Genomic DNA, 15,166 nt, shown 5'->3' on the forward strand with positions numbered 1-15,166 from the left:
CCACTCTTTTATGTTGTGCTTAAACAGTGTACGTTATTTTTTTAATTGACTAGCACAGCCGCTTCTGTGTTAGGAAAATGAGAGCTGTTAACGGTTCTGCAGAATTGGCCAAGAGTTGTCCGCTTCCCCCAACTCTTCTTTTGTGGTGTCACGGAGGAAGCACTGCGCTCAAGCGACTCGCCGCTTCCTTTAATTTTCTTCTCTAGCTCAGAAGGGGGAGAAGGAAAAAAAATAAAAATAGGGAAGGGAAGAAGAGAGAGCCAAGCTGAGGCATCACTGCTGTTACCTTCCATTTCACTTTGGCACAAGACTACCACTGTGATGTGGAGAGAAGCTAATGAAAGAAGAATTCCTTTGACTGGCTTTTTACACCAAAGCTGTCTGTCTGCCGCTACTGACTGGCTGGTTATTTTTCTGATATATTCCGAAATCCAGATCCTGAGACACATCTCACACTGAAAAACGATGAAAATGGCAGATGTAAGTATGGGCATCATCACAGATTACCCTAAAAGGTAACCCAAATCTTCCATGCATGGACACTATTTCTGCATCTGTTTTTGCACAAACAATTGTAATGTCTATGAATATTAGATCGTAAAATATCATGTTAAGAAGCAATCTCCATTTGTCACTGAAGGCCATCTGATATGACACATACTGGTAAGGAGATGACAGAAGTTAAAAGCGTATTTGGTTAGAAGGAGAATCTTTATTTAGTTCAAATGATGGAAACATGTTATGTTACGGATTGAAACCCTAAGATATAAACACTTAACTAAGTAATTTCTAGAAGGCTGCAAGGGGAAAAAAATGACACAAGAGAGTGGAATTTAACCTTCAAGCAGCAGTGCCTTAATTTCCAAAGTAGCGAACACTCCCAGCTGCCCCGAAGAAGTTGGAGCTGAGGCCCGTCCAGCAGCTTCGGCAGTGGGAACACGGGGCGCTTGCTGCCTGCTGCCTATGGAGGATGATGAGCTGTTTTCATGCCGAGACAATTAACAGCTTTGCCCTGAAGGTCAGATGCTGGAGGCCACAGCAGGACTGAAAGGACTGAAGCACAGAGTCCGCCTGTTGAAGGCGGTGGATTTTTATGTCATAGTAACTGTTATGTCAGTTTTAACCAACAGGCCTTTTGCTGAGCTCTGCATTTTAAGAATAACCACGTGCAGTCAGCCAGGCACTCTGCTCCCGATTTGGTCTGACTTTTTTTGAAAGTGATTAGTCTAATCCACTCTCACTGTCTTTGTCACCTTGTACTCCGTGAGGACATCCTTCACCCCCGGCCAGGCACTGCACTTCTCCCTCACTGCCATTCCCTGTTAAAGCATGAAGGTGAAAGGCAAATGAAACTCACTGGTGGTCTTTAATAGGGGAAAGAGAAATGTAAAGCCCAGTTTTTTTAAAACTATTTAAATAAAAGTCGGCAAGAAGTCCTGTGTAGAAAAAGAGAAAATAACATTTTAATTCCTAATTTATTAGGCTACCCACATAAATAAAAGGAAGAGGTGATTGAACTAACAGTGGATTGAAAATTATGTCGAGCTGTACAAATCCTTAATTTTAGTGTGTATGTGCCACCTGCCTTTTTCTCTGTGATTAATTATGTCACTGTAATCTTACCGTCCCCTTCCCCGAGGCTTGGGTCATCTGGTCGCTTGCAGACTGGTGACAATAGTAGATTATCCTTGGGTTCGGTGATAACCTCTTGTATCCAGGGTTTCAAGGGGGTTGCTTGTTTATCTTTGCTCTCCAGGTATCTTTCTGAATTAGCAGGCTCTGTAAAGAGGCTTTCAACAAAGGGCCTTAAGTGCTCCTTTCCACGCTCTTTATGCATCTTACACACATTTGAAAAAATTGCTATTGGAACTTCTCCTGTTGAATTCTCAAACATGCTTGTACTGTTTTCCTCTAATGCAGAATCACTGTCATTTGTAATTTCAGAAATTATTTCAATCTTTGGGTGATACTCCTGCTGTGAAAGTAAAAAACATAATTGAAACTATATTACTTTAGATGTAAAAACTAAAAGATAGGTCTTGGATCTCTTGGATCCACATAACAGCTGTCAGCTTTGACGTGCTGTTCTCCCAAAACATATGGAACATCTGCTTCACACTCATAGCTCTGCTTCTTTGTGGATCAATCTTGGGTTAACTATTTTCTTAGGCATTAGCGATGAACTGACCATAAACTATTAACAGTTCATAAAAAGATGACCTCTTTCAGCAATTCAGCAACGTGTGGGATCAGTCCTACTACTTTACCCCCAAACAGAGGGACCTGACTAACATCTTCATCGGACTTCAGCGAAGAACTGAACACCCTTCGGAGCACGAGAGCTGCTAATGAGTACTCCTTCAATAATCCTCTTTGTTCCCTTCCCTTATCTTCTTTTAATTGGAGTCTCTGTTGACCAAGACCTTTTGCAACACTGTTATGAGTCTGTGACCAAAAGAGCAAACTAATTCCATGCCTTACACTGACTGTAGGAAAAGTTTGCATTATCTTGGAGGGACTTGTAAAAACATGTACTGTATCAGCCTCTGTCTCCAGCAAGGGAAGTATGAGTCAACATGAGCATGAGAATCAAAGCTGTGCTTTTAATCTTTGTGGGTTTTTTTCCTTTTTTCTTTTCTCTCTTCTGTTCCTAGGCTTTTGCCTAGAAGATCAGTTTGAGCACAGCACAATGCTAACGTGGGCACGAACCGCCTTTTATCTGACTAGCCCCAAGTGGAGCAGAGGAGTTTCAATCTCTCTGTGTTTTCAGTTGAGAAGTCTGATTTTATTCAGCCGCAGGTGATTTGCGCTATCTCTTCAGTGCTATATCTTTGTGGCATATTAGTACTGGTAAAGCGTATTTTAAGAATAATCTTCACTAAAACACTACATGCTACTAAGAAATTAATCTTCTTTAACTGTTGCATTATTTGATCTTAGGTTTTCATTGTCCTATTTTTTGCAACACAGTAATAAAAAAAAAAAATTTACAAGTGGATAGAGAAGATCTGCTGAAACATCCATTTTAGTTCATAAATGCATAACTGATTGCATTTCCCAAAACAGCATTTCACAACTTAGATGATCCTCATTTTGCAAAACACTTGTAAATGTGTTTAGGGAAGCTTCATCACTAGAATAAGTATAAATCTTACCTTTCCAGCAAAGGTTTCCTCTTCTGGGGGAAATTCATTCATATCTATATCTTCTAAATCAGGCAGTTCCTGAGGACAATCACAAGATCATTAGTCAGTGGGAAAAGCTGCTTAACGAATAAAACACGACACCTCTATCTCATTGGTAATCTTCTTCAATCTTGCTTTTCAAGGCAAGAAGCCACAGCCACAGGAACCCTGTACTGCCATCCTCTCCGAGACGACAGCTTCTTCTGTTAAGCACATGTGGGAAAAGGAAAATTCATCTGTCTCCAGAAATAGCAGAGGGAAAGGCAATAACCTTAATGTCAGACTGAATGCTATTTTCTACTCTGCTCTGTGAAAAAAAAGGATAAGCAGCAAGGCGTTAACAGGATTTTAAAAGCAAACCTGGTTTCTGTCTATTAGCTGTTTCTTACCTATTCAATAGGCATAATCTCAACTGGAACTGATCTTTATGGGCAAGAGCCAAATCAAGATATGCAGTCTACCCGAAACTGTCTATCAGTAAACTCTGTTAACATAAATACATCTAATAAAACAATGTTTTGCTGTGAATGCCTTTTTTTTAGTGTTGGTCAATACTGGTAAAAGCCTCTCCTTTTGTTTTTAGATGTTTTAAGAGCTTAATAATTTTGTAGCAGGCTGCTTGGTGTGGTAGCATCAGGAACTAATGTCTAATCTGTACCGTCTTTCGTGGTGAAGATTATTACAGAACTAAAATCAACAAAGGAAATTTCTGTTTCCTGATATGGTTGTAGCTAGTGCAGCATGTCGTGAAGTAATGTATTTTTATAAGAATAGCATTAAAAACACTTAAATTAGATTTGAGACTAATGTTAGTAGGTGGAATTTGATGTCAATAGGGAAGTGAAATAGCTGTTAGTTTGTTCCAATCAGCAGCGTGCATTTGCAGATCAAACCAAAATTGCTTACTAAAAGTCATCCTGCTTTAGGTACATGGAATGTATTCAAACACTGCCAAGGCAGGTGCAGCAACGTGGGCTTGTTTCTGCTTGACAGAGGGATGTCATAACCACCGCATTACAAATCCTCCTCCACTCTTCTCCCTTATATTACTACCGAGACCATCTACTGACTTCAGAATATGAATAAAGACGACGGTGCTGCTCCAGAGCTTCTCACCATTGCCATCTTCACAGCCATTCCCTGCTATGTCAGTGCTAAGTCTCTCTGGAAAATCTGCGATAGTGTAAGTATTGGAAGTTGCTGCGAAAGCTTCTTCCATCTCCAAACGTCAGTTGGCGAACGAAGTAGCATAGACCGCTGAAATGTGTATTAGTATGTGATCTGGGTTTGTTTCTTCTGCTGTAGAATAGTCACACTTTTTATGTGTCAAAAGAAACCCCAGCATGTGTACTGAAGAGCTGCTTTTTACACTACGTTAAGTTTTGTGCAAAGGACTGTGCTATGGTGCCATATCGCGCCAAGGGATAAACAAACACTGCATCTATGAGATCATCACATTGTGGGTACCTATGGTATTGTTATTTTCTTAAAGCTTTTATTTCAGACCCTGCAAGATCTGCTTACAAAAATAATATTGTATCTACTTGAAATTGCTGCCCGTTCTCTCCACCATCCTTGTTAAACCTATTATTAAAATCAGCCAAACGGGACAATGCAGCAGTAAGGCCCTCTACTGAAGCCGTGAGTCAAGCCCTGTGATAACAGGATGGAATTTTTTCCTGGGAAATTAAGAGCAGAGACTTTTCTAAAACATTCCAGTAAGAATTTAGTTAAGAGTGGCAGTATTAAGGATTGAAGAGTATATTAAGTGCTCTCGGCAATCATAAGCTCAGAAGTTTGTTATTGCTAATTATACCATAATCTGACACTGTCAGTTTAGCAGCAGTTTCATAATTAGGACGTATTGAATAGTTCTCCTTTGCAATGAGGTTGTATTTTTCATGGTTATCTATGTCCTCCTCGTGGTTAAATGCAGTTAAACATGTTTAAATGTTTGCATCATCAGATAGAAATCTTGGAAAATAGAAAACCATATTACAAATATCAATCACTTGCTTATTATATACCTGAGTAATGCACATTCTGCTTTTCTTGGAAATACACCTAAAAGTTATATTTTAAGAATTAATTATAATATCTAATACTGCTAGCTAACATTTACAATGAGTGGATGGCTATTTCTTCCTTATGCCTTTTCTGCAATAGTTCACATTTTCAACCACGTATGTAATTTGAGTTTTGCCTAAGAGGATGCATGTATCCACTAGATTCTTTTTGTTGTGATTTCTGTTTTTTAAATGAGAGCCCTCATTAACTTTCCCAGAGAAATCACAGAGATAGAAGGTCAACTTCAGGTGTTCTACAGCCAAAGGACAAAATAAACTTTGGAAGTGGTGGTAAATTCTTTACATATGCTACAGTGGAGAAAATGAATACACCTACAACTTTAATTTTGGGGGTTTTTTTCTTTCTTTCCTTTTACTTTTCCTAATAGTAGACCTTTCTTAGAAGCCTGGCCATGTAGTTTTATTAGCCAGGATGTTACAAGAATTAATTTGGGAGCAGGAAATACCTAAATCTGAACTTCCCAAAATCTGAACCCAATACATACATCAAGATAAAGTTTCTCCGATGTCTCCAGTTTGATCTGTTCAATTTCAGCATATTCATCCAGCCCAGGAAGCACAGCTTTTTCAGTAGCTGCTTTCTCTCCTGGTAGATCTAAATAATAAACAACAGTCAGTTGCAGAGAACAAACTGAATAAAAGACTTTCTACATTGCAACAGCAAGCACCACAACACCAAACTGCTGGGGACCTGACTTCCACTGCAGAATTCACAGCTGAAGCTAGCACTCTGTCTTTCCATCAGCTTCTTGGTCTCCCTTAGATTGTATAAATTAGTATTTGCGTTTTGCAATAATGTATTCCACAAATCTACAAAAGCATTCTTCCATGTGTGAAGGCATAAAACCACCTCTAGAGTGATGTCCAGCTTCTGTTGGCAGACAGACTGCACAGTTTGTGTGGGAGCAAGGTAAGCCCATAAGGTCTCCTGTCCTGTCCCTAAACCTGGCGCATATGAGAAGTGGAATTCCACCTTTATGTAGCAGAAGTTGCAGGCTGATCCCTCAGAAATGTTTTGTGCGTGTTGTATTTAGAGAATATTTTATCCAGTATTACTTGATTTTCAACTAGTCACTGTGGAAATTTAATGGGATATTCTTATCTATGAACCAGTTTGAATCACGGCAGAGATGTCTGAGAGTTTGGCTCATTGTCTCTGCATCCTCAGTTTGGTTTGATTCTTCACTGTGTACGTTACCGTCTGTCGCCTTGCTGAAGTCTGGGCGTCTGTAAGAGTCTGATTCTTGTGCATCCTCTTGAATTCTAGTAGGAATATTTCCAGATGTGAAATCTGTGTTCTCTCCCCTATTTGGTAGAAGTGTTATCACATCATCACAAGCATCAAAACTTTCATTTCTAAATTTCTCAGTCTTCTCTTGAGTTTTTTGCTCTTCTGATATACTTGAAGTCTCTGATGTATTAGAATTTCCATCACTGTCATGTGAATTTGCAGGTGCTCCTACAGAAGAAACAAAAGTGCTGAGTTAGTCTACCACTACTCATTCTAGAGATCTGAACTTTACTACATGGTCTTAATAGTTTGGCCTAAAATATGCATCAAAAGCTCCTACTTTGAGCAGTTATTCATGGATCAGTAGTCCTCCCAGGACTGCAGCAACGTGGTGGGTTTTCCCATCTCAACTCCCTAGCAAATACTGTTCCCAGCAAAAAACTCCACTAGAGAAAACACTACAGTACATTGATTGTCTGGTGTCTATAGTTAACTTTGAAAAGACTCACAAGTGACTACATATTTAAATATATGCTTGAGCATTTTGATGGATCAGTTGTTGGATGATCCATCATTTTGATGGATCAAATGCTGCAGTTATCCTCTCCTTTGCAAGCAGGTAGATTGCATAAAAAAAGTTTTACTTGTTAGTCAACCATGTTTGATTTCAGAGCCTGTGAAACCCAAAAACATATCAGATAGATAGGTAGATAAACACTCCTCTGCGCTGTAGTACTGCCTTCTTACTTGGCTTCAGTCCTGTTTGTCCTGAAACATGCATACTTCTCTGGAAAGGTTAGGCTGACACCTATTGCTGGTCGTAAATGGATGCCTCCTTGAATAACGTGACAGGAGAATTTGTGGCAAAAATAGGGCAGTAAGTGAAGCAAATCATTAAAGACCTTCCCCTTACTGCCTGTATTACCACTGCTGTAGGCTCTAGGCTGAAGCTCTCACTGTTCGTGAACGCAGCAGGAGAGGTGCCTGGATGGGGACTGGTGCTGCGGTTATCACTGGGTCTTACTGGAGCCCGCATGCCTATGGAAGCCAGCCCTGCTCTGCATCGGTGGGGAAATGCTGATGGGTGTAACTGCCTGCCTCCACCCATGAATGCCTGCTGGAAACACTACTGCCCTGACTAGCACCTGGTTGCTCTGGTGAAGAGCACAAGAGCTCGAAATGTTGGGACAGAAAGTGGTTTGGTTTTTTTTTGTTTTATCAGCAGTAAGAAAGGTGACGATTGCTTAACATCATTCTGCTTAATCTAAGATGCACCAAGATTAATAAAGTATTTACTATGGGAAAAGAAGATTCATAAATATCTTCCAAAAATTGCATCAGCCTGCTTCTGAACATTTAGGAACTGTTCCTTTATTTTAAATATTCAAATTGAAGCAGACACAGATATCTTCCAAAACAGTAACCACAAACCTTCTAGGATGTCTGTTGCACCTCCACTTCCACATTTTGCACTTGTACCTCTTTCTTCCACATGCTTTAGTATTTTCTTTTCCTCCGCTTTTTGCCTGATTGCTGCTAAAGCATTGATGCTGTCTTGGATTTTTTTTCTCTCTCTGGTTTCCCATTTTTCTCTTTCCACTTTCTCAGCTTCATGCCCTCCAACAGCCCAAGCTTCTGCACAGGCTCTAATGAAAACACAAAAGCTCACTGTAATACAGCTACAAAAGCCCACCTTTCTAATCAAAGAGAAATTATAAAAGAATAAATAAAATAATAAAGATAGCTTGCAACAGCATAAAATAGCTGCAAAAGAAAAAAAACATATAGCAATGACAATCTCTGTGCAACAGGGCTGCAGATAGATCTTGCACATGGAACTGCAACAAAAGAAACAAAGTTATCCAAATTCGCTGGCAATTACACCACCAGCGACCTGCCAGGAGTGCTGATCTTGGCTCTGCTTTTCCAGGCAGCTGTTTAGTTTCTATCAAAATCAGGATTTGCCTTTGGTCTACAGACTTAGCATAAAACAAGTCTGTTCAAGAATTAACTCTCTTGTAAAAAAATACCCGTTTTTTTTCTAGGTACGTTAGATGTAGAACTCTGTAGTATAACACTCTTGTACTCAAAGTCATCCACTCTCAATAAATTATACCAGTCTTCCTTCCCTTCCATGACAATACTAACAGAAAATGGATCATTAGAATTTGAGCTTTACTGCTGTGTAAACGAGATGTCTCTGTTTCTTACCTATCCTTTGGGAAAACTGGTCTGTCATCCAAATATGTTAGTTGTTTTAGTCGAACAATAAGTGTTTTTCTATAATTAGTGATTTTCTTTATCACTTCATTTCCCATCAAATTCAGCACGTGCTAGAGAAACAAGAGAAACAATTGAAACAAGTTGAATAGCAAAAAACCCCAATCTGGATATGCACTTTCCTTATCATTTCAAAAACAAGAAGTGAATAAAACATCCTGGATGTTACAGCTAATCTACAAAAAACAACCCCAAAACAACCCAAATAACATTTAATAACATTTATTTTAGACCGATACCTGTTGTGCACTGGACTGCACGAGAAAACCATTTAATGGGATTCACCCATACACATGATACAAACCCTCAGCCATATTCAACTTACCAAATTAGGCATGGTCTCCAGAATAGTTATAATATTTGGATCACTTAGGCTGTTGTGGGAAAGATCGAGAACAGAAATACTTGGGCATTCTTGCAAGTGCTGTATGTCTTCCACTGTTTGTAACTTATTGTGAGCAATCTGCAGAGTCTGCAGGGCTTTCAGACAAGCTGTCAGAAGAGAACAGTACAATGAAAGGAAAGGTCATTGATTCACAGAGGGTTTTCTGGAGCAGGTAGAAAACTGCATCGTCAAAATAATTGTTTCTATTGAATTGTGGAGAGCTTTTTCTGTTGTTCTTTTTGGCTAGGCCCCCAAAGCTGCTTTCTTCACCCCAGGAACGACAGTTGTTTGGTTTTAGGATGGTGGTTGTTTTTAATTCATTTCAAACTACTCAGTTACACAAAAGCAAGAGCTTCTGTTTCAAATTACTCCCAATGTACACAAATGATGATGTACAGGAATTCTTTTTAATTTTCTGCTGAAGGTGGAATAAATCCTTTAACAGACGTGAAAGATTTGGTAATCATGTCTGCAACTGCCAAAGCACATCATAGCTGTAAAGTAAATGGTAAAAACTGGATGGCCAGCCTGTCTGCAACACAGATAAGTACTTAGATGGTATTAAGAAGTGAGGAAGAACTACTTAATTGTCCTAAGAAACCCCATGAAAGTAATTACTATGTTTTTTCTGTTTTCTCATCTATTTGAATTGCAAAATGCATAGGTTTGACTCTTCAACAGAAGCTTTGTGGACTTTGGTATGGAACACAGTGCGAAATTCTAACATGAACAAAAAACTCCTTGAAACTAGTGCCACTAGTAGTAGCTTAGCTTAGTCAAAGCTTAGGAATATAGGCTTGTTAAAACATGTTGCACCAACAGTTCTTACAAAGATTCTCAATGGTCCTAATGTAGTTGTTACTGATATTGAGGGAAGCCAGCTTTTGTAAGGGTTCAAGGTTTTCAATTTTGTTAATTAAATTGAGTTGCAAGTAGAGGCAACGCAACTCTGTCAGAGTCTCCAAATTCTCAATTTTTGTTAAGCCATTGCATTCCAGCCATAAACACTTCAATCCAGTATACTCTTCAAGATTCTCCAGGCGGTCAAATCCTGCAGAAAAAGATGTTTTAAAATGAAATTGCATTTGCTGAAAACAAGTCTTTGGATGAGTAAATTTCATTAAACCAGCTCTGCGGAAACAGCCTGTGAGAACCCAAGTTGCTGCCAATATTTCCACAGAATTAATGGTACAGTACGTGGCCCATAAAGGGCAAAACCACACAGGTATCTATTCAGGTCTATATCTTGTGCAGCCCTTTAGATGCTCAAATAATGCACATTGAGAAAATAGCAGAAACAAGGCCAAACGTAGGTGGTAGATTTAGCCTGTCCTATTGATTTAAAACAATTCTTAAGCTAACCTGAACCAGCTAACCGTACCAGGTAAAAACCCTCTCGAAGATCACAAAAGGATGATCCATGTTCATTCTAGCAACTTCTTTTCTGTTTCTGTAGTACTTGAGAACATGCAACAAGTCTTTACTGTTCATTTTCTTCCTGACCGTTTTTATTTGGCATTAAAAAAGTCCCCAAAGCTGGAAAACAGCTTCTTTATACAAACACATTTAAGAAGAAATACATATATTTTCCTCTGAATGCAACCCAGACTGGTATTTTAAGACATTTCTCAGAGGCTACTGTTTTGGGGGGAAAAAACCCCCAAGTCTCCCTTTATTCCTATTGAGCCTTTGAATGACTCCACAAAGTGAATTAGGTCTATAACCAGCTCAATTTTCTACCTTCATATTGACTCATTTTGTTTCACAATTTGATTATTATATAAAATTAAATTGTTCTAATTTAAAATAATTATTAGATACCTAACTTCAGTGAGCCATAAAATAGATTCTCTGCCAAAATCCTACTTAGAATGATAAATCTAAACAGTCATGTCCACATCTTACCTTTATAATGCAAGTAAAGCGTATCATTTAAGTACGGGGTCAAATATAATTTCTGCTCTTTACAGATGTCTTGCAGAATCTTTTTTGTCATTCTAAAATAATATGGGAAGTAGAAGCAAAACAAAACATGTATTTCAGTGTACATTCTGAAATCTTTGCTTTTTTAACAGATTTCAATGCAACACAATAAATAGTTCTTTTACACATGAGAAATGGCTACAGCTTTCAAGACTATACTCAAAAAAGCAGTAGGTTTTTTAGTGGTTTTCCACTTCTACCTGTTTGAAGTGCATTACCAGGCTCTTCCACTTCTGCTAAAAACACAGAGTAAGTAGGAAAGCAGGTGGGGAACCAACCTAACATTTTAATCAAATGCTGACTCTGAAATAGCACTCAAGCCAGTTTTAACATACAACTGTGATTGGCTAGGAATGCCACAGTAAGAAAATCAGTAATATCTGTTCAATTGTAATTGCTTAATGTTCAGCTCCACTCCTTTTGGGATTTATGCAAGCAAGAAGCAAGAGAAGGCTACTCAGGGCAGCTGTAGGCTACAGCTGAACAGTGCAGGGGCAGAGGACTCGGCAAGCGGAATCAGGCAGAAAGCTACAGTGTGAAACAGCAGAGGCTGCAGGGGCAAAGCACTTGGGCGGGCAGCCAACAGCGGCCAAACGAGGCCAAAGCTGCACACAGCAGTCAGCGGGACAGCAAAACCTCAACGTGGCAAGTAAGTACACGGGTGGCCTGAAAACTATGAAACCAGAAAGGGATCGCAGTGAAGAGCGGCTGATGGGAGGATTTATGGCGTTATCTGGAGCCCTGTGCTAGACAGCATTGGATCGACAGTTTCACAGAGTTGTTAGTCCCATAGCAGAGACCGCAAAGAATGACAAGATGCTGGTTTTGGAGGCAAGGTGTCCAGAGCTACCAAAGATTTAGTAACAGAAATCGATTACAGTGAACAGACAAGAAACTTGGGAACCCGACACCTAGCAAAAACATTCCAAAGCAGAAAATATCTGTATCTTCCTGCTTAGGAAGATGAGATTCTGTAAAACAAAATTCCAAAATAGAACTTCTAGTAGATATCACTCACTTAAAGGAATACTGCAACAGTACGATTTTAAATAACCCAAAATTATTTACTACTTCTAAGTCCCATATTAAAAAATTGGATTTTGCATTTGTGGTTGTATTTGTAGGACTTTGAGCAAAATCTTTAAATATATACTGTTTTCTTGTACTGTCAGCCCAGGTCTATTAGTGTATGCTAGCTACTTGCAGTATATCCTGCTGTTTTCCGCTGTGCTATTTGTAGTAGCATTCAATCGAATTATTAGCATCCTCGGGCAATTTATAGGATCATAAAACATGGTCCTTCAAAACACTAATCATCTTATGTGCAATTGTTGCTCTCTGCCATCATTCTTCATAAGAACTTAATTCTGAAGTGTGCCAGGATGATTAGCCCAGGACAATGAAGTTTTCTATGTAAGTACAGTCCAATCTACCCCCTGATAACTCAGTGAGAGTCTTTCCCCTGACTGGAAAAGGGCTGTAACTGTCTTTAATAGAACAGCTGTGTTAAAGTTAGCAGCAAGATAAACTTTGGGAAATTTCACCAACATGTAAGTAGGCAGAAGAACGGAGGGTAAATCCTCATTGTTCCTTATATATCACTCCATAACTAGCCCACACGACCAGACTTTCAACAATGTTGTTAAATAGTACCAAATGTTGTTTTTAATTTTATTATTTGCTTGCAATGTGCTTAATCAGAGATAACATGAGAATAATCCCATTTCACAACTATTAATGAACAGCCATTGCAGCCTACGCTGGCTTAGGCTGGACCAAAATTAGAGCCAGAGCTTACAAAGGAGTTGTACCTTATTGTAAACCATCTGAAGTACCTCTGGATCTCCTCTTATCTTGACAATTATAACATTTACATTGTGATGAATTAATACAATGCATTGTCTGAATTGATGCTGAGAAATGGTCAAATCTACTCATGACTCCTAAAAGAGTTTGCACAATTTTCTCCAGATCCATTAAACAGACTACATCATGTAGTTAGAATGTAATTTGCTACTACAAAAAAGAACTGTACAGCTGCTGGAAATATCACCAATTCCTGATTTATTGATTATTTTCAAGTTCGTCTTCAAAATAGTTCTCCTGAATTAAGATTAACATGTAGAATAGCAAAACTCCCATTGACTTCAGTGATGCCAAGATTTAGATAAAAAACATCCACAAACACTGTATTACCTTACACAGCCCCTCTTTTCTTCTGCCTTTTGACCGAATGAGCTGGTTACAGATTTGTGATCACCGTCTGATTTTTGTTCATCATTCTGTTGATCTCCTCTGGACGTAGAGTTGATGGCTTTCTCTTGAGTTTTAACAACTTTGTATGTAAGAAAACAAGTTGCAGTTTAACAGCGTGGCCAGGGAAAAAGTGTCATGTTGCCAATTACTTTAGAGAGGTATTGAAGAGCATTTGAGTACAAATTTCAAGAAAAGAAGTGTTCTAACCAACGCTTTTGCTGACATTTTTCATGAAAGGAAACAACTTTTTTAGAGGGCAAAGTAGTAAAACAAGTTGTCGCAAAATAAATTGTTGACATTTGCATATTTTTTTTTTAGATCTGGAAGTCAGGTAGTACCCTCTAGTCTTAAGATTATTATAACATAGAGTGACAATAAAATACTGTCACTGTTCTTATGGTCTTAGACAGCTGCTACATGTATCACGTTTAATTAACAATAATTTGAGTTTCACAAGACTGTTAACTTTGACATGCAAAGAGACTACAATAATGGCATATGTGAGTCACCTCAAGCACGGCTTGTTAGTCTAGCTCTTCTACAAACTTACCCTTTTGCACTCTTTGGAAGGTGTCTCCAGTGCCATACTCATTCAAGCTGTCTTTAGACTGCCTTTGATTAATTGCATTTTCAATACTCTTCTGTTCAGATTCTTGCTCCGCACTTTCTGGTTGCACCTGTAGTCCATACACTTAAAAAGAGACAGTGCAAACAAATGATTGTACCAGCTCATTGAAATATGATTGTAATTAAAACATTCAGAGGTCAGGCTAGCTGTATGATTGCAACACAGGAAAAGGTATCACTCCTGGCAGAAGAAAATTAAAGAAATGGGGCGGGGGGGGGGGGGGGGAAGCACAATAAGATAGCAATTGAGTAAGCCTCAGTTATGGCAAGATTTTCAGTGACCTCAGTGGGAGAAAGAATAAACTCATATTGCATCCAGAAGAGTAATAACAGATTTGATTTCTAGGCTTTATGTTCACTAAAGGTCCCTAAATTCATCCTAGTGAGCCAGCTGGAAGGGCTCACCTTGGTTGACAGAATTGCCTTCATTTTCTGTTGGGGTAGCATTGTTACCAGTGTCGTTCACAGAGTCTCCTGACACATCTTGTGCAGTAACCTCCCTGCTGATATCTTTGTCCGAGTCTCCATGTTGTGATTGCATTTTAAGATATATTATTTAGCCAAGCATCAGACAAGTCAGTGTTTGACTTACAACCCAACTTCCAGGCAAAACGTGTGAAGGCTTTAGCAGACGAACCTGTTACAGACAAAAAGGCCATATGAGTAAATTATCAAGCCTGCATGGAACAACCTGGGTCTAGTCACTGGGGAGATACCACGAGGCAGGGAGAGTTTATCTTAATCCTTGCCCACAGCAGATCTCACTCAGAGCAGACAGGACTGCGACCGCAAAGCCTCCCACAACCAGAGCGAGTCCCTTTTTCCCTATGGAGGCCTGCGCGCTGAGGATGTGGCGGTGGTGCTCTTTCCAGGTGTGGCCTGCTCTTGTGCAGCGCCTGCCTCCCGCCCCACTGCAAGCCAGGCGGGCGCCTGCGGGGCGTTTTAGTCTCCTCACAGGACTGCGGATGCCGTTACGTTCCCCCCCGCAGTTTTCGCTGTTGCAGCCCGGGAGCGCTCTAGACAAGACTCGTGTCCTAGAGCGTGCTGCTAATCTCCCGTTAAACCTGCAACTCCCATTTTACCTAACCCGGCACCCGGGCTGGGCCGGCTCTTCCCACCCAAGTCCGGGCAC

The 15,166-nt window shown here is 39.6% G+C and overlaps 1 protein-coding gene across 1 annotated transcript; it reads right to left on the reverse strand.

The window, feature by feature from the left end:
* Positions 1–1,221: 1,221 nt before the first annotated feature.
* DNAAF1 (dynein, axonemal, assembly factor 1) lies at positions 1,222–14,575 on the reverse strand. The gene is made up of 13 exons (XM_010284825.1): positions 14,440–14,575; positions 13,958–14,098; positions 13,348–13,486; positions 11,074–11,165; positions 9,998–10,219; positions 9,109–9,275; positions 8,715–8,836; positions 7,935–8,149; positions 6,471–6,731; positions 5,758–5,867; positions 3,156–3,224; positions 1,611–1,972; positions 1,222–1,330 (listed from the first exon to the last, which is right to left on the reverse strand). The coding sequence occupies exons 1-13, from the start codon at positions 14,573–14,575 to the stop codon at positions 1,222–1,224; spliced, it is 2,145 nt and encodes a 714-aa protein (XP_010283127.1).
* Between the last annotated feature and the right edge of the window lie 591 nt (positions 14,576–15,166).

Source organism: Phaethon lepturus, unplaced genomic scaffold (assembly GCF_000687285.1).
Source record: "Phaethon lepturus isolate BGI_N335 unplaced genomic scaffold, ASM68728v1 scaffold2604, whole genome shotgun sequence".
NCBI lineage: Eukaryota > Metazoa > Chordata > Aves > Phaethontiformes > Phaethontidae > Phaethon > Phaethon lepturus.

Coding starts and splice junctions, on each gene's coding strand:
- DNAAF1 (XM_010284825.1), bottom strand. CDS start 14,575: ATGCAATCACAACATGGAGACTCGGACAAAGATATCAGCAGGGAGGTT. Junction 13,487..13,957: donor CTTCCAAAGAGTGCAAAAGG/GTAAGTTTGTAG, acceptor TTACATACAAAG/TTGTTAAAACTCAAGAGAAA. Junction 8,837..9,108: donor TGGAGACCATGCCTAATTTG/GTAAGTTGAATA, acceptor TTGTTTCTCTAG/CACGTGCTGAATTTGATGGG.